At 32.4% G+C, this 21056-nt stretch overlaps 1 protein-coding gene across 1 annotated transcript in view; it reads left to right on the forward strand.

Annotated features, from left to right (window-relative positions):
* The window catches only part of cacna1g (calcium channel, voltage-dependent, T type, alpha 1G subunit), a 219791-nt gene that overhangs the window by 127096 nt on the left and 71639 nt on the right, over positions 1-21056 (forward strand). Inside the window, exons 19-20 of the mRNA XM_056470083.1 lie at positions 1544-1612; positions 7495-7679. Of these exons, the coding sequence (XP_056326058.1) occupies positions 1544-1612; positions 7495-7679 (254 nt within the window). The remainder of the gene's footprint in view (positions 1-1543; positions 1613-7494; positions 7680-21056) is intronic.

Genomic DNA, 21056 nt, shown 5'->3' on the forward strand with positions numbered 1-21056 from the left:
TGCATTACATTTGCTATTGTTTATTTATTCATTTTTACATAAACATGTATTACGCTGAATGAGAATGGAACATTATTTTACCCATATTTCATGGGGGGTGTATATGGGTGTTGCGGACGAAAGTGAAGAGGGTTGGTGAGTCGTGGAAGAAAGATCTTGTTCCGGCACAAATTAAACCATGGTCTTGCCACCCTGTAGCATCAGTTTTAAAGACAAAATGCAGCCAGACGTACCTCTGGCTACAAAATTTGTGCTCTCCAGAAATGTAGACAGGGGTACGTATCCACAATGAGCCTGTATTGAATATGTATGAACACCAAAATGCAGCATCTCATATTTAACTATATTTGACCTACTTTTCCAGACACTTGCCCCATAATTTGCATATTTGCACCAGACACTTTCTTACAATCACTCCATAAAAAAAAAGAAAAACATTGTGCATTTCCGAGTGTGCTTTACACATGTGAGTGGGGTTGACAAACCACCTGTAGAAATACTATTCTTTCCATATGCATCGGACAATACACATAACTCCACCTCACAATAACTTAATAAGAAAGATAGTGTTTACTTGTAAATGTAACACAAATAATGTTGTACTACATGTCGCCTTTAACCTTAAACCTCTTTTGCACAATATCTTTCACATTATTGTGTAGTATGTCTTGTTAAATATTTATAGTATATGTATAGTTAGTAGTAGGCCTAATATGTATAAATATCTTATAATAAGCCAATAACATAGCTATTGTGTTTAATATAGCTCTTATATATTCAGTGTTTATGATTATTTAGTTTATGACAATCATATTTAGGATTATTTTTATTTATGTAGTACTATGGTCCACACATGTAGCGAAATGACAATAAAGCTCAAATTGACTTGACTTGACTATAAAATACTGTAGATTTTATTTCTGCAAGCAGCATTTGCAGCATTTTTTATTATTTACAATAATATATAATGCATTAAACTAATTGAAATAAAATTAAAAAATGGTCTAAAATTATATGAACATAACAAAAACATGAATTTAATAATAACAACAAAAGGACAGAAAATATGCAGAAAAACATCCCTAAATGTTTGCTTTCAGGCATAATTAAATAGACATTTTAAAGCAATGTGAAAAACACTTGGGAAATAAAAAAATACTATATTTTAAAGACAAGAAATTGCTGTATTATAGTGAAATGACAATAAAAGCTCAAAGTAGAATTAAATAATCAACACACAGTGATGTATTTGATTATAATTCTTCAAATCTGATTGACTTCTTTGAGCTTCAGTGGGGACTGTCATGAAGCTGTTACTCATCCGTGTGTTATCCAGTAGTTTCCAGCAGAGGAGACTGGATGAAATGTATCTCATGTGGTGTTAATGCCCATGGAGTACTCGAAGCGTGGGCACAGTCTTAACTCAATAGATGCCATCACAGGAGGCTCCTCTAATGTGTTATGCCACACACACATATGAATGTTCTCTGATCCAACACTGACTCACCCATCACTTTCCCTGCTTGTCTGCTTCTCTCCACAGGAACGCATCTTCCTGACGTTGTCCAACTACATATTTACTGCCATCTTTGTGACCGAAATGACAATAAAGGTAGGTGATGGGCTGACATTTGTCTCTGTGTGGCGTCTACTCTGACAGAGGGTAAACGAACTCAATGACTGGGCCGGAATACCAGCCAAAAGTAGACTTAGTACAGTTCCATGTAGCCTTTTTTACAGTTAGATTAGCATGGATAAAATGGAAGCTGGTGAAAACATTGCTGTCACAGGGATTTCAGATCCTGTCTTGTGGCCCTTGACAATGCTTGAAAATGTATTTCCGCCTTCACATTGAGGAAAAGAGAAATGTTTAAGGGGTGATCTTTATTCATGCAGTTAATGAAATTCCAAACTTACAAAAAATAGTAAAAAAGTCAAAGCGTCATAGAGTAAAAGTGTCAATAGTTCTTAATCACAGAAATATTCATCAGTAGACCATGATAAAGGAATTTTACTATACTTATTAATTAACAAAGCATTCCGACCCATTATGGAGTCACAGAAATAAATAGTTTATTTTTGACAGACATGCAATATAGTATCAAAACTGAGAAAAACAAATCTATTTAATTTTCATTTGACAAAATATGTCAAATATTTAATATCAAAACAATTTAAATTAAATTTATTATTTATTTATTTATTTACTATTTAAAATTAATCAATTATTTAAATTTATTTAAAATTAATTTTATTAATTTTATTTTTGTCTATGTTTATTTTACAGAAGGGGAAAATTAATAGCAAAATATAAAATTAAACCAAATTTGCTGTATAACAAATATAAATTTAACCTTTATTTTACACAGACACTGAATCACTACAAAAATGCAAAAAAAGTGCTTTTATATTTTTATAATTTGTTTATATTTTATATACACCAGGACACAATTTACAATTGTTTAAAAATAATTACAACTTGCTGTATTAAAATCTAATGCATATTGTAAAATGATACAATGTAATTATAATGTACTATAAATGTAATATAAAATATAATATTATTTTTTACAATATGTTAAAATTCTAAAATAAGATCTTTATCATTAAGTTATATTATCATAAAATCACTGTTCATTATTCATACGTGCTTTGAATTTGAAAAAGAAAAACAATTGATTGAAATAGAAAGAAAAGGATAGAAATACTATCCTAATACTATACTATACTAATACTAAATACTATACTAATAATCTAGATGTACAGTTGAAGTCAGAATTTTTAGCTCCCCTTTGATATTTTCTTCTTTTTTTAAATATTTCTCAAATGATGTTTAACAGAGCAAGGGAATTTTCACAGTATGAAAATATTATTTTCTTCTGGAGAAAGTCTTTTGTGTTTTTTTCCGGCTAGAATAAAAGCGGTTTGAACACCATTGTTGGTGTCAAAATATGTTGACAGTCCACAGTCAGATGAATGCTGGAGGGGTTGCGGGAATGTAGATATATATATATATATATATATATATATATATATATATATATATATTGGGAATGTCCGCAGTTACTGGCATTTTGGCAAGGGGTAAAGATTGGGATAATGAAAATTATGCAGTTAGATCTACCTTTTACTCCCCAGTTTTTCCTGCTTGAAGGGATAACCCAGGATGCATATAATAAGACCAGAGATAAATACTGAATATACCTTTGCTAAGTGCAAGAAATTAACAATAAATTGGATGAAGCCACAAGCCACAATACAGTGGACAGAAAGACTTGAATCAATATATAGAATGGAATATATGACTGCTCAACTGCAATTGAAATTGAATATTTATAAACAAAGATGGGCACAAATTGAAAATGATGTATGTGTCTTTTTGTAATTTGTTTTTATTTACTGGTAGTGTTACTTGTTATTATTATTTTTATTTATTTATTTATTTATTTATTTATTTATTTATTTATTATTTTTTTTATAACTGCTGCTGTCACTGAATGTTAATTCTGTAAAATGTTTTAACATATAAAAATAAATAAAAAAAACAAATAAATAAATAAATTAAAGCAGTTTTTAATTTTTTGAAAAACATTTTAGGGTCAATATTATTAGCCTCTTTAAGCTATATTTTCTTTCGATAGTCTACAGAACACATAATTGTTATACAATAACTTATTATTTATTATCATTTAATCCTAATTACCCTAACCTGCCTGATTAATCTAATTAACCTAGTTAAGCATTCAAATGTCTCTTTAAGCTGTATAGAAGTGTCTTGAAAAATATCTAGTCAAATATTATTTACTCTCATCATTGCAAAGGTAAAAATAAATCAGTTATTAGAAATGAGTTATTAAAACTATTATGTTTAGAAATGTGTTGAAAAAAATCTTCTCTCCGTTAAACAGAAATTGGGGAAAAGAATAATAATTTAACACTCACAGAAATATTACATTCAGCAAATAACAATTTCAATCTGATCCTCACAGCTATTTTAGGGCTTAACTGGTTCCTTTTCATGTTTTCCAGAAGAAAGTTTTGAATGACATGAATAATAATAATATAATGAATAAATAATGAAAGAATTTTCACTTTTGGTTGAACTGGCCTTTTAAGACCTCACCTCCCTTAGTCAATTACAACAGTCTAAACAAAAACTACAGCGGCGAAGTATTAAAATCTCACTGACATGTTCAAGCACCGCCGGTCAGCTGAATTAAACATTCGAACAAATGCAGACTCATAAAGGTCCTACAGAGAGCACACTGACATGAAAAGTCTATTAAGCAAACCCTGCTCGCTATTTTCCACTCTTCACCACACCGCTTAATACTAAATAGAGGAGGATTGTCTGCCAGATATTCAAATGACGATGGTTGAAATGGAAGAACATGCTGAGGCCTCTCTGGAGAAGACAGAAAAGTTCATAGGTGTCAGTCACAGAGGTCTAGGGTTTCTATTCTGGGGTCCTGCTTTATGCCAGGTCATGCCCACCTTAGAGATTTTCAAATGAAAATCATGGCAGAGAATAATCATACTCACTGGAGGTTAATTAACGCTGACTGGCGAAAACTTTCCCGCTCGTGATGAAAATGACAGGGCTGTTGAAACTCCTGGCTTTTGTTGCCTGACGTGCCTTTGTTCACTTTGAGGTCTGATCAGATTGCGGTTTGATACATTCACCAGCAACATCATTAGGAGCGTGCGCATTCATGCTTAGCACTTTTTTGGGCTGATGATTCTCACTGCTGGTTTGTTTATCTCAGCTTTATTTTCCCCTCTCTGAGCCCTTTTATATGCCAGCTGTATGCCAGTCTAACCTGATATTTTCTCTGAAATGCCACAGTATGTCACAAAAAAACTCAAGCAAATAGTTTTTGTTTTCTTTCCCAAATTCAGATTTCAAACACATCAGCTTTCTCAGGCATCATGTCATGTGTGCATATTATTTTTGTTGTGTGTGTGTGTTTTTCTCCATTTCTAATGAAAGTCAGGGTGTTGTCTTACCAAACTGTATGCAGTTATTTTAGCTAATTATAGGTAGGCCCACATGGAATATGCATCTGTAATATGCCATCAATAAGTCTATTTATTTATTATGTAAATGTAGGTAAATATATATTTCTACAGTTTTTACATTAATTACAGTAATGATTATTGACTAATATGCTAATGTTTATATGGTTTATTTACAATACAGCTTGTAAAGTAATAAGTTATGTCTTTTTGTAGATAAACTACTGGTCAAAATTTTGGGGTCGGTATGATTTGTTTTAAAATAATCTTCTCCTGCTCACCAAGACTGCATTTATTTAATCAAAAATACAGTACAAATTATATAGTTGTGAAATGTTATTGTACTATAAAATAACTGTTCAAAAGTAGTTTATCATTTAATTTAATCATTTATTCCAGTGATTTTAAAGATGAATTTTCAGCTTCATTACTCCAGTTTTTAGAGTCACATGATCCTTCAGAAATCACTCTAATATTAATTATTATTGTTGTTGTTGTTGTTGTTGTTGTTATTATTATTATTACTATTATTATTATTATTATTATTATTATTATTATTATTATTATTATTATTATTATTAATGGTAATAAAAGAAATAATGAGTAGAGTAACAATTTCCTTTAAAACTACATACAATAAGTAATAAATAAATAATAAATAAATAAATATATATATATTTTTTACGTTAAATAAATGCCGCCTTGATGAACATGCATAATTTTCTTTATTAAATAAAATTTATATATATATATAAAAACTGACCCCAAACTTTTGACCAGTAGTGTATATTATGAGTGACTTGTTTTGTTTAAAGAAATGTGTATAATTGGATTTGGAATGTAAACAAGTTTTTTATAAATTTTTTTTATTTCATGTTTTAAGTTTTAAGTTACTATACTCCCAAAATCATTCTGAATAAATCCTCTTTTTTTCTCACATGATATGTGGAGGAATAGCAATAAATATGGTGTGCTATTTTATATTTATGTATTTTTAACTTTTTTAAGTATTTATTTGCACAAGAAACTGTTAGAGTAAAACAGAAAAAATCCAAAATGTGCAGCATGAGGCAAAAAGCCCAAAAGGCTTTCAGTGCTCAGCATAATTGAGTACACCCCATTTTGAAAATGAATATTTGTATCCATTTCTCAGTGAATATAGGCAATGTATTTTGGTGCATTTAAACAAAACATATTTATTAAACAGATATCAAAATAATATTTTAGTCACAGAACATATTAAGAAATTGAAAGATAATACAATTAAATGAAAGCAAAATATTGCAAAAAAAATTACAACCTACAAAATTTTAACTAATTTATTTATTTATTTTTTTGTATTGTATTTAATATTTGTATTTAATGTTTTTCTCTAAGATATACATTTGGCTGTACTAGTTTTTGGACCGGTATAGTAGGTTATTTTGTTAGATACGTTCCAAATTTGGCTTCAGTACGGACTAATCCAATGTATATGCACAAATATAATATTGTATAGCTTCCTATTAAAAAATATGAATTTAAAAGATAGATTTGTGAGGCGTGTACTTATATATGCTGAGCACTGTATCTAGAGCCTCTACCTAAATAATAATAATAATAACAATAAGACAATGACAAAACAATTGCATTACAACAAATGCTAAATTACAGTCACAAGTGAATAATAATACATGAAATGACAAAATCACAAACACACAAACATAAAATCTAATTAAATCATACATACAATAAAATTCTCACCAAAGTACAGAACAACATTTAAGTGATTCCTTATGCATCTCTTAAAACCTGTTAAGAAGGAACAGTTTTTTGTTCCATGGGATAAATCATTCCATGATTGAATACTTGAACTGTGAGAAAATGAAAACTTGAAAACTGATGAGTAAAATAACAACAAACCTGGGAATTAACTTTTTGAACTACCTTCCCAAATGATCTAGCATGTTACCTTCATAGAAATAAATCTTGTACCTGAAAACATTTATTTGAAAAATGTTAATACTATAAGATGGAAAAAAAGATGAAGTTTCTGTAATAAAAATGTGGATTAAATGAATGAGTCGCAATCCTTACAAAACGCTTCTGAAGAAAAAAATTGTTTGAAAAGTAGTAAGGAAAGTACTTGCCCACTGTTTATTTATCTATTTTATTTAATTAATTAATTTATAGAAATATATATTGATGGCTCACTTGGTATTGAAAACAAAATGTGTATAAACACTTTATAAAAACTGTTTATTGTTCTTTAAGTTATTTTTTAAATATCCAAACTGTTAAGTTGTTAATATCAAACACGAACTAGTAATGAAAAGTTGAATTTTCTTTTAAAAACCACATTGTCAAAAATAATGAATTACATATGGTTGGTTATGCTTATAGTAAATAATAGACTATCATTCTGAAGTATTTTATTTTTTATATATATATAATGAGGTTTGCATATTAACACCATGTCTGTTTGTTGGTGTTTTGAAGGTGGTTGCTTTGGGATTTTGTTTCGGAGAGAAGACCTACCTGAAGAGCAGCTGGAACATTCTGGATGGCATGCTGGTGATGATCTCTGTGATTGACATCCTCGTGTCCATGATCTCCAACAGTGGCACCAAGATCCTGGGCATGTTACGCGTGCTGCGGTTACTGAGGACACTCAGACCGCTCAGGTAATCTCATCTTAACACAACTTATCATACATTAAAATAATCCAAATAGACCAAGTAACAAGCTGTGGGTGACATAGAGTACATAAACACTTTCACTGCTGTTCAGAATTTTAGGATCAATCTTGTATGCATTTATCTAATCAATAACATAAGTCTGTTTTCTGTATGATAGTAATTTAAATAGAATTCAAATTAGAATTTTCAGCATTACTCTAGCCAATGTTGTGACACTATCCTCCAAAAATCATTCTACTATGATTTTCTGCTCAAGAAACATTTTTGTGTTATCAGAAATGCTGTTGTGTTGTTTAATGTTTAATATTGATGTGGAAAAATATGCATTGTGATTCAAAATCACTATTTTTTCTTTCTTTTCTTTTAAAAATGCTTTTATTCATTGAGGACACTTTAAATGTATTGAATTAAATGCAAATGCTTTCTATTCATAATGAATCCTAAAAAATAAAATCATACTCTCATACATAGGTTATTTAAAATTGTAATAATTTTTTATTTATTATACCGTTTTTTTGTTATTTTTCGTTATTTCGCATTGGATAAATACAGTCTTAAAGGGATAGTTCACCCAAAACTATTAAATCCGTAGCACTTCATAACCACACACCATGAATCATCTACTAAGCATTAGCAAACAGTGAATTGATTACTTGTTAAGCATTATATTTCGTTATTTCGCATTGGATAAATACAGTCTTAAAGGGATAGTTCACCCAAAACTATCAAATCGGTAACACTTTATAACTACACACCATGAATCATCTACTAAGCATTAGCAAATAGTGAATTGATTTTTTGTTAAGCATTAACATGTAAAGCAACTACATTAATAGATGTTAGTAAGCAGTTTATAACTGCAGATACAAATGCTCTATTCTTGACATATAAACACATTTAAATTGTACTTTCATACTTTGTCACTGATAAATGTTTCATTAAATTAAGTATCACGTTATTTACAAATCATTTGTATTTAATGGTAGTTGGGTTTTTTAAGATCATTCAGAATGAGTTAGTAAATGATGAGTAAACTATTCAAATCAAATGTTATATATTGAATTATTTAGGCATATACCAATGGTTAATTGTTTAATAAATGCTTTATTAAATCAACTTCATCCAGTTTTGTGACCTAATCTAAAGTAAGGACTATTAATGCTTTATAAATCCCTAATAAATGACAATTAAAGGCTCAGTATCAAACAAACAATAATCAAAAGTGTCAAAATAGAACATAAAATTGGATAAAATAACAACATATTAATTTAACAATATATTATGATATTTCAATGTATTCGGCGATGTTTAAACTGCACAGTAATTTTACTTTAGTTAAGATTGCAAAGATTTATTTTTTATTTGATACAGTTTCTTTTGTGTCTCTTGAAATGAATAGAAGTGAATAAAGTCCTTTATTTTCTTTTTTCCTGTTTAGAATTTAACTTAACCTTTAATTGTCTTTCATAATAGATTAAATAGTCCTCACTTTGGGTCACAAAACTGGATAAAGTTAAGTTAATAAAGCAATTATTAACATACAAATTGTCTATTAATATATGCCTGAATAATAAGATATGTAAATGTGATTTGAATAGTTGAATAATTTTTAAAAAGGAGCAACATCTCTCAATAACTGGTTTGTGTATGATGTAATACTTAATTTAGTAATGAAAAAATAATAATTAAAAAAGCATAAAAAACAATTGTTAAGCACAATATATAGGGGCTTTTAGGTCAAGAATAGAGTATTTGTATCTGCCGTTATAAACTGCTTACTACTGTCTGTAATGTAGAGTTAATGCTTTATAGATAATGAAATAACTATTTGATAATGCTTAATTAATGATTAGTGTGTAGTTATTATAAAGTTACCGAAAAATCTGTCATAAATTACTCACCCTTCACTTGTTTAAAAGATATAAGAGCTTTTTCTTTTGTTGAACACAAAATAAGTTATTTGGAAAAATGCTGGTTGATGGGACTAGTGATTTCCACAGTATTTTTTCAACAGAATAAAGAAACTAAAAAAAGGTTTAAAACCACATTCGTGAGAGTAAATAAAGATTTTCATTTTCAGAATTTTCATTTTTGGGTAAGCTATCTGTTTAATGAGCCGAAGAGACTTTATTTTTTCAAAAAAAAAAAAACATTTAAAAAACAAACAAAAACGTACAGATCCCAAACTTCTGAACGATAATGTGCACACAATTTTGGGTCAAAGTGCTAGATTAGCACATCCTAAATCAGCATCTACTTTCTAACAAGAGGCATAATTGATGGGACTGAAGTTCCACAATTATGCATCAGTTTGCTCCTAATTGCTGCAGTATGTAGCTGCGTTTGTGTTTATGCATATGTATGTGCATTTGTGTGTACGCCTTGCTCTTTTCCTCCCGCAGAGGGAACTTCTGGAGGCCTTCCCTACTCTTAAATATTTATGATAGATTGAAGCAGAAAATAAAAATCAAATATTCATCTTTCCTGCCCAATTTGCCCACAAAATGCTTACTCTGGTCTTTTGCCCCCCAGTTGCTCCCTTCTCTTCTCTCTTTACAATTACTCTTCAGTTTGAGGTCAACCTCCGCAAGCTATTCATGCTACTTTATCAGAAGATTTTATTAAAAATATATCACGTTCTGGTATTTATTTTATTTTATTTTTACTTTTTACAATGTTAAAGTGAGCAAATGTGCAGTCAACAACCTTTCTAAAAAACACCTTCAGTTAAAAAAAAGAAAGTTTAGATTTTTTTTCCTTATTTATTTATTTTTTTCATCAAACTTACATTTTTTTTATGCCATATATATGTTTCTCATATTAATTATGTTCTTGCACTTGAGGACTAAAACAATGTTGAAATAAAATGTTGGTAATTTAACAAATATTTTCTGCTAAGGAAAATAAAGTGACCAGTGAAAATTTGGATTTTTATTTTTATTTTGATATTCGTGTAACTTGGTAAAAGAATGTAAAAAAAGTAATTAAAAGGAAAACAATACAATGTTGTTGTTATTATTATTATTATTATTATTATTATTTAATGTAAGATTATAAATGGGTCAAAGATGAGATGTACTTATTTAGTGTCATCATAAAAACAAAAGTGAAATTGTTAATTCTGCATTAACTATAAAGATACTATTGTCACACAAAATTCTCACCATTGTCAATTCTGTAAGCAGTTTAAAAAGATAAACAATATATTGCCAAAGATTATGGACATCTGCCTTTGCATACACATGAACTTTAATGACATCCCAATCTTAATTCACATGATTTAATATGGCGTTGACTCACCTTTTGCAGCTATAACATGTTAAAATCTTTTGGGAAGGATTTAAGTGTGTGTATTGCATTTATTTGAGAGGGCCTGGCTTGCAGTCTTCACTCTTAATTTTCTAAAGGTGTTCAGTCAGGTTGAGGTCAGGACTCTGTGCAGGCCAAGTTACTCTACATCAAACTCTCTCATCCATGTCTTTATGGATCTTGCTTTGTGCACTGGTGCACAGTCATGTTTGAACAGGACTGTTCTCATAAATTTGAGAGCATGTCATTTACCAAAATATCTTGGTACTGTATGCTAAAGTTGCTGTTGTTTCCAATTGGTACCACTTTGTTTTAATACCACTAAGAGCTGACCATAGAATTTTCCTTACTTGGACTTGAAGTTGGACTTACCGCACAAATGGCAGCAATATTACTAGCTCGACCCATTCATTCACAAGTCAAAGGGTGAATAAGTGAAAATCCCAGTTTCTCTGGATTTACAATTTATTCAGTAGTTATGTATTTTAGTAGAACATAACTGGTTACATAACTATATATATTTTCTTCAGCACTATTTTTATAAGAAGTTATTAGCAGTTCAGAAGTTGCATCTACTTAATTCTTTTTGGAATCCATGTTTTTCTAATCATGTTTTTTCGCATCTAATTTGTGTTTAAATGTGTGCTGATAAAGCATGCTTGCTTGCTGAGCTGTATCTGGACAAATAAAGCTGGGGTATTTTAAAAGATCAACAAATAAGTATCCCAGCAAATCTTTAAATACAGTCCTTCACCAGGTTTCTAAAACAGCTTATGCATGATTGATGTTACTACCTCTGAGCATCACTATTACTCCACTGCTGCTGAATAGTGCATGCAGATCCAAGTATCCCTTTATAGACGATGAACAGTATGTGAAACAAATCCTGCATTTCTTTTAATGTTTTTATTCAGGCGGATATTGAATTTATCCACCAGTGGCGTTGTTACATAAGGTGAATTAACCTTTAAACAGTCTGTGTGATAAGGTCCCATTATAACTAATGACAGTAGCTTCAGTTGACTGTCAGAGAATGTAGAGCAGCCAGAGAGGAAAAAATGCCCTTTAAATTAAACATGAAGCGCTCTGTGTTTTCACCTCGAGCTGAACATTTTAAAGATTCGCACACTGAGCTGCCAGAATGCTCTGCTTCAGAGAATTTTACTGTGTGTGTGTGTGTGTATGCGTGCCTCTGCTTCGCCGAACACCTTTTGAAAGTTTTACTTCATGATCCTTCCCTCGACAGACCTTATATTAATGCACCTCTGTGTGAAGTCCAAGTTGAAATGAAAAGAAAGGCAAAGACAGCTGTAAAAAGTCTCCACAGCGTGGGCTCGGGCTCGGCTACTTCGGCAAAAGTGAATTCTGGGAGGGTAGGGTAATCCAGACCACATGTGTATCTGGACCACTCCGTGCACTGAACTTAAAGGGACAGCTCACCCCAAAATTACAAATTTGCCTATTGTTTGCTCACACTCAAGTCACATGCAAGCTGCTCTAATTCAAAAATGTTACTAATATTTCAAAAATGAAATATTATTCGCAATAAATAACCTGTATCATCATAAAACACAGAATTTCTACTTCTTTCCGAATGGAAGGAGCTGAATTGGCATTTATCAGTGTTTTCACTGTTTGTATAAGCTCAGCTGTAATATGAGTGCATTTAGGATGCAAAAAAGAAGTAGAAATATTATTAGCTTATTGTTTGTTTTAAATAATTCCTTACTATACGAATATAAAATATGCTGTTATATTTTTGAATTTGTATAGTGAATTAGAGCCTATCTAATCTATTGATTTGTTCACATGACTGGTTTATTTAAGAATAAAGCACATGTCTGTCTTTTGGAGCAGTACAGTATGCATTTTTGTCTGTTTACATTGTCAAAGGTAAATAAATAGCAAATCATACCAAACCAAGCCTGATTTAGGTGACCCGTATCGTACCATACTGTATCGCTCAGTGGAAATGAGGCATGAATCAATAACAAAACACACACACACAGAGAGAGCATGATGTGCGCTGAACACAGACAAATATAAGCCCAATTAGGGTAACAGTAACCTATTTTGCACACCAGATCTGTTGTGGATAAAGGTGAAAGTGTAATTAAACTTGACAAAAGAGAGTGATAGAGATGTATCGCATTGTATTTTGATTGAAGAAAACAGCCAGGAATTAATATCAACCTCTGCATGAACATATGACAGTTGAGCTGAGTGATTTGACACAATTCAGCCGTCTACATGTGTTTGTTGAAACATATACATCAAATTTCACAATAAACCTGATAAATTAACAAAAGTATGTCTTTTTAAGTATGTCTCTTTAAGATGAATAAATGTGTAAATTGTAAATCTTGCATTTTGCGTCCTGAGGTGATATTAAAGCATGTTTTGTGCTGTCGTTATCCAGTAACGCACAGTAAAAGATTTGGGGCTCGTGTTGTCAAAATAAAAGACCCACATACATAGTAAGTGAAATATACGCTTAAAATAACTAAGGGAGGAAAATTATGAATGTTGTATAACTAGAAAACGTTTTGCGTATCAAACGTAGCCTGATGCATGTATATCAATGATTTCAGTGCTTTTTTATGATCTCAGAGCTGAATATGAGTCGTGTTCTCTTGATGACGTGTTTGCTCGTCAGATCCGGATGAATGACCTAAAGTAGGCATAAATGCAAATGTGGCGGGCATGGCCCATGAGTCTCATCACAGTTTGTTTTGTCTTCTGATTGGCCCGATGTCCACTGGGGTTTTACACTCGTGGAATTTACATGAGAACGAGGAAACAATGGTCTCTTAGGCTCACAGTATGTCCATTTACTGATCTCTTATTATTGTACTAAATCTTGGTATACCCAGATTTTCATTATAGGGCACCTTTAAAGTCTGCACTTACCCCTACCCTAAACTCAATCATCACAGTAGTGTGGGTGATACAATGTCAACTATGTATTAGACCTGATGCACTACATCATCGTGCTACAGACTGCAGCAAGAACATGTTGAAATGAATGGAGAAAAATAGAATCAAGAGTTATTTTGTGCAAAATGTAAGCCACTTAGTATTAACTACTCCTAAAAAACTTGTCCGTATAAGGCAGATGTCTGTTTGTTTTTTTGCAATGGTGCTGATATTTGCAAAAATTGGCACTCTCTCTGTGATGTTATCGCTGTGCGCAGTTGTACATAATTATTTTTGCTTTCTCCACATCTTGTACAACTGTTTCTATCAATGCAATATCCAATATTAATCAGCAATTACATCAAATGCAATAAAATCCAAAGCGTAGTTTAATGTTTACATCAGACTACCTAGTCAGGCAAATAAGTCCTTTTAAAGATTTTTCAAAAATTTTTGCAAACAATTTATATGAGCTGAATTTAAACTAATTCAATTTAATAATGTTCAACTTAATTTGTTTGTTTAAATTCAGCCCAAATAAATTGTTTGCAACCACTAAAAATATCAGTAAAATCTAATTAACAATATTTTTCAGTGTAGTAAATATATTTTTTTATATTATATTGCTTTGAGCAGCATAAACATACTTCAAAATAGCTCATTTTATAATGCAATTTACATTGACTTGAAAGTAAGAAAATAATAACAAAATCGAAATTAGCTGTACAACTCGTTTATATTCCCATTTATTCATGTGAAACATTCGGTTTGGATGGATTAATGTGTGTGTTATCCTTATCAACTATTAATGGCAATGTTACACAGAGGTGTGTGCGTTTCAGTCTTCAGACAGGATGATTTATGCGTTGTGTTAAGGGGGATGTGTGCACTCTGTAAATTCATCAACTCTTTGACCCGCAGTTTAAAGCCCAGCACTGTATGTTGCACTGCACATCACCCTCACGGATCTAAATTAATCTCACACGTGCATAAAGAACCATCCATCCTGCACCGTCTATATGTCCCAGAGGAACAGATCCTCCCTTAAACACCTGACGCCAGCATCTCTCCGCTGATATCACTCTATTCTGTCTTCTGGAAGGTCCTGCTTGACCTCATCCAATGGAAACAACTTGACATAATGTATCACTGTGTTATTGGTTGCTCTCATTCGTTTCTTAAGGTTAATTACAGTGCAGAGTTTTTGACAATGAATGTCCATTCTGAGGCAGTTGTTAAGCTAATGTAGCCATGCTTGACTGAAATATTTTTTCCCAGCTATGTTTAACTACTGAGAGGAAGATTTCCAGCAAAACAATAAGGACAGATTGGCTCGTTCAGATTTAATCCGGACTCCAGATGACTTTTGTCTGTTTTTTTTTTTTTTTTTTTTTTACATAATTGCTTGTGTTATAGTGAAATTGTAATTCTACTGGAAAATGCAAGTGTGCAGGAATGGAATTAGAGCAAAAAAAAAGTGAAATTGTTCAGTCATTATTTACTCACCCTGGTGTGTTAAAGCCACACTGTTAAACTATTTTATTTTAAACAAGTTTTTAAAAAATATGTTTTATTTAAAAAAAGACTATTTCAGAGTTTTTTTTTTTTTGTTCTTTAAATTCACATTTAAATCAGTGTTACTTGGCTTTTATTTATCATTGTTTAAGTCTACTATCAATTTCCGAGAGATAATCATTTTTACTTTTGTTTCCAGTACAAGTCAAATAAATAATAAGTAAATATTTTGAAAAGTCAGCCATAGAAGTTTGGAAAGACTTGAGAGCATGTATAAAGCTTCAGAAAGTGTGTGTACGTGTGTATCAGGAGCACACAGCTTGAATCCTCCAAACTGACGGTTCCAGCCCAACTACAGCATCCTTTAATTACAGGCAGGATGTAAACGTGACTGTGTGTTCTGGGAATAAGAGGTTTCTTCAGTGCTCTACTTATTGTTGCTTTCTTTATTTATTTATTAAAACCTTTCACAACACAAAGACCGGATTGGAGTGATGAAAATGAGAAATTCAGCTTTTCTGAAGACTTTCAAAATGAAGCCATAGCACATGTTTCCAGAAACCAGAAGTGTCGCATCAGCATCACATTAAAAAACAAGAACAGCTCCATTTGTTTCAATGTCATGGTGTTTACCACAGTAATGTTTTAGAACAATACCTAAATGATGATCGTACTAATCATTCAGTGCACTCTCAGAAATAAAGGTATGCGAGCTGTCACTGGGGTGGTACCTTTGCAAAAGGTACAAATGTGTACCTAAAAGGTCCATATTAATACCTCAAGGATACATATTAGTACCTAAAAAGTACCAAAGTGTACCTCTTAAAATTTTTAGGTACTAATATATACTTTTGAGGAAGCAATATGGACCCTTTACGTACAAATGTGTACCTTTTGAAAAGGTACCACCCCAGTGACAGCTCGCGAACCTTTATTTCTGAGAGTGTATGGTGTTACCTCAGATACTTACATTGATGAACATGTATTTTGCTCTTTTTAGACTGTGTATAGATACAAAATCGCTCAATCACATTTTAGACATGTTTAATTATGTAAGCATGCAACTTCATTGTGTAGTGGAATGTCTGTTGAACTGAAAGCATCACAACACTTCAGGCGCTAGCACCCTCTATTGGTGAGGGGTGGAAAACGCTTTAAAAAATATCAGCATATTTCTTTGCTGTTTATTATTACATATACAGTTGAAGTAAGAATTATTTTTTATTGGGGAAAAATAAATAAACAGTGGGGGCTAATAATTCTGGCTTCAACTGTATACTACTACAGTATTATTATAGTATTACTATATAATACTACAATATTTATTAATATTTGTACATTAATAATTTAATTAAAATTAAGGTGTTTATTATTATTATCATTATTATTATTGTTATTATTGTTGTTGTTGTTTTTATTATTATTATTAATAACAATTATTTTCATTTTATTTTTTTTTTGCTTTTGTTTATGATATTTTGCAATGTAATATATTATAATTATTTCATAACCTTAGCTAAAAATGGAAAATATTTCTCAATTCCATTTTGTTCAACTTAAACTACAACAATGTATAAAACAACAAATAACAAAGCAACTAAAATTAAAACTTATAAATAAAATGAAATCTAAAATAAGTCAATAAGTCAAACTATTAAATGTAAACTTAATATTTACTCTGTGATGCTAAAATGAGACTTATAGTTCATTTTAAGAAAACATTTCTCCCTGTGAGCAGGTCATATCATTTCACTGGATTGTCCCTCACTTATTCAGTCAAAGATGAGCGTGGGTCTAGACATATTGATTCTTCTCATCGTTTGACATTTCCATAATTGATTTTACGGTATTACCTGAAATCCCCGAAGTGAGCTTTGATAAATACGCTTGAGCTTGTGAGAGATGCACACAGATATTCTGACAAACAAAAGACGGTTATCTGCTCTCCCTTTGGCAGACTCCTTTCTCTCACTTTGACTAAACCTGATTGGTCTCTTTAAACATGGCCTTTTCTTCATCCTCAGACACTGATACAATCACAGCACACTTCTTAAGAAGATCAAAGCTAAGGATCAGATCAGGTTTTTGCCACTTTCGCTCAGTGCTGCAGTGAAGAAACAAATCACTGTCACCATATGGGGACTAATGGGGCTTTTATTTTTCAGTCAGAGGGGAGAAACTTTTGAAGTGTTTGTTTGTGAAGGTTCATAAACATCTCACACTATACAGTGTTACTGCAATGCATCCTCATCCTGCCCAATTAACATCAGTTCAGCATAAACAAGGCCTAGATTAAAACTGGCTTCCTTATTGAGAAACGTATAGTATCATTTGTACGTGTAATAGGCTGTTCTCACAGACACAAGTTGCACTTGAATCTGTCGGCACTGTCATTTTTAATTGTAGGTTTCTATAAATGTGACTTAGATTAATTTAAAGATGATTTAGTGAAAATATGTATATGATTATGAATACGATCACTGCTAATAGGATTTAATTTTGCATCACTTTTGAAAAATAGGTGGAGCAGTTGATGTGATCAACGTTAAGTGACCATGATAACAACAACAAAAAAATCACCAAAACAGATTCAACATTCACTTTGACAAACTTTCCAATAGATTTGTTTGTGTTATTCACAATATTTATGGTGTGTGGTCTTCAAAAGACAATCTAGAGTGTAATTTGGTGAATGTTAAAGCAACAAGCTATGTTGGAAAAGTTAGAAAATGGCAGATATGGCTGATGAGAACATAATTGTCATCATTGTTACCAGCATGATAAAATGATAGTCTCATTACAGTAAACAAAGTTAATGGTGTATTTTGACATTTAATTTGACTACAAGGCCTGAAACTTTGTAAATGCCTTTAGGGCATGGTGCCAGAGCACCATGCAGCTACGCAGTGCCATGCATTTTAGAATTCTAAACATAGGTTTCTATCAGGGTATACACACTGGCACCGCAAGTCAGCAGCTGTCCGTGGCGGCCAGCCACGACTCAGGACACTGTTCATATTCCTGCCGCTCAACAAAGCGCCATCTGATTAGTTTTGTGTTAAATATCATGCAAATGTGCGCATCTGGTGTGTGATACTTTTAACTGTCATGTGCACGCTGTGTCGCGGTACTGAGAGGCACTTCCGGTGAAGTTGTGAAATTGAAAGTGAAATTGTGACCTCAGGTTATGGTTGTCATTACATAAGTTTGGTCTAAATGCACTATTCCTGAGCCCCATGACCATTTGGTGTTCTGTTTGTCAAATTGGTTTGTGGCTTATTTGTAAACAGTTTGACTATTCAGCTTGAATTTGAAAACTTTTGAGCCTAAAAGTCATGTGTGTGAAATTTCAGAATTTATTATCTAACTGTAGACCATACCTGCCAACACTCGCCACCCTTCTGTTTTGTTATTTCTACCAGAAAATTGCCGTAATTTAACCCATTTTGGTACAGTCTATGAAACCCCCGGGTTTACTAACTTTGGTATAGGGTACGATAGAAGCAGCTGCCCGAAATACGCTCCGTAGTTCAGTTACTAACACCACAGTACACAGTAACAGTGTTATTCAGACACCTCACCCCCGAACCTAACCCCCTTCCAACCCCCCCACCCCCGGGACAAATGTTGGCAGGTATTCAGTAGACAGGAGCATCAAATATATTGTTCACGCCACAAATCCTTATTTATTTATTTATTTATTTATTTATTCAATTATATGCGTGAATGTTTGATTGAGAATTATATGCTAAGTTTTTGTGTAAAAAATTACGATGGCCAAGATAGCTTAACTTGCTGCAATTTAAGAAACCACATGCAATTACAAAAACGTTTATAAATTACGAGAAGATCTTCCTTGGTTTGACAGTATACATTTCGCAAATTCTCACAATGCAAACAAACTAAGAAAACATGCTGCTTTTTTTCACAATGCAAGCAAATTAATAATAAACAATGCATGTTTTTACAACACATGCAAATAGAACGGAACACAATGAAAATGTTTCAAGGGGACCCAAAAACGTTGCGCAGTGTGGCATTGTGAACAAATGCAGCACGTTTTCTTTATTTGTTTGTGTTGTGAGAATTTGCAACACATATGCTGTCAAACCAATGAAGATCTTTCCTTAGATTACATGTACTTTCTAAAATTTCAGCTACAGTAAGTGGTATGTCCCAGAAAGAGTGGGGCATTGGCATGGACTGTAAAAGATGTGGACGTAGTATCGGTGAGGTCACCCATGAATTCTGAAGAGCACAAATGAAGGAACAAGTAGGCATGGCCAACTTTTGGCATTTTGTTCACACTCCATCGCACCCACCAGGGGTGACCAAATAAGGGCAAAGTGGCGGAGCATCAGTGGAGCTAAGAATGCCTGCTAGCATTTTGCTTAGACAGGCTTTTCTTTGGGAGAAACGCTTAATACTTCATTACCCGCGACTCGTGTGTTTTCTGACCACATGTGCTTCTATATCAATAAAGTGTTTAGACTTTTAAAAACACTGTTGTAATACATTGAGCCACTAAGCATTGCTCTTATGATGTTTTTCTACTGGAGGAAAACATGAATTACTTTCAAACACTTAAAATATAGTTTGTGTTAGTAAATACAAGGAAATAGGTGAAATCCAGGCATAACACTGAATGATAACGTTTCAGATGACTGTTCTAGAACCTACAGCTAATCAATCTGTCAGATTCTGGAGTGCATTACAGTTTTAAAGAAAGTTCTAAATGATCAATGATCTTAAGTAAAACAAATACATTTATAGATATGGCATAAAAGTATATAATTTCACTCACCTGAGAAATGGAGGCAACTTGAACGGTTTGTGAGCACAATTAAGTGCGCACATCATTCCATATTATCTGATAATTGTAGGAAATAATTCCAAAAGGCAGCTGACTGTGTAAAGCCACATAAAACAACACAAAAATATGATGTACTTGCAGAGTTCAGCGACTAATCAGTCGGAATCAGCTGAGGTGATGAGACATCGAACAGCGAGACTTAGCTGTCACCCAAGTGGCCACGCCCTTAATTATGTAGACTTAATAAAATCTAATAAAACGAAATGGATGCGTTGTAAAAAATTCACCCCCCTCACAGTTGTCATGAACGATAATATTAGCTTTATGCACCAAAACCATATTTTGTAGCAGGCTGTAAGTATTTTTTTTTATCAGCTGTAAAATTCGACAATTTATCATTGCAGTCAGAAAACATCTAGCTTTTTCTGGAGCCAGCCCCCAAAGGTGAATTGATGAATTGCAGTTTTAGTTAGTTCTGTATTGGCCTCCCGAGGGTGAGCGGGAGGTTGCCGCTTGGGGATTGGTCTATAAAAACCATGGCCAAATTCCAAACATATGGCTTTTTTACCAAGTCGCAAGTTATGTAGTGTATGTAGCGCGCAAACCCAAATGTATGCTTTTTCTTTTCTTTTTTTTTTTGTCATTTTGATACTTTGGTTTTTGGGCACTTGTCGGCTGTGAACTGTTTTTCACCTGCCAGTACTGTAAATAAAACATAATGTGCACTGGAGTGCTATCGAATCAGCCATCATTTTGGCAGCCCATCCAACCCCCCCCCTCCCCCTGCCCCACCCCCCCCACGTAGTTAT

The sequence above is a fragment of the Danio aesculapii genome, chromosome 12 (genome assembly GCF_903798145.1).
Source record: "Danio aesculapii chromosome 12, fDanAes4.1, whole genome shotgun sequence".
Taxonomy (NCBI): domain Eukaryota; kingdom Metazoa; phylum Chordata; class Actinopteri; order Cypriniformes; family Danionidae; genus Danio; species Danio aesculapii.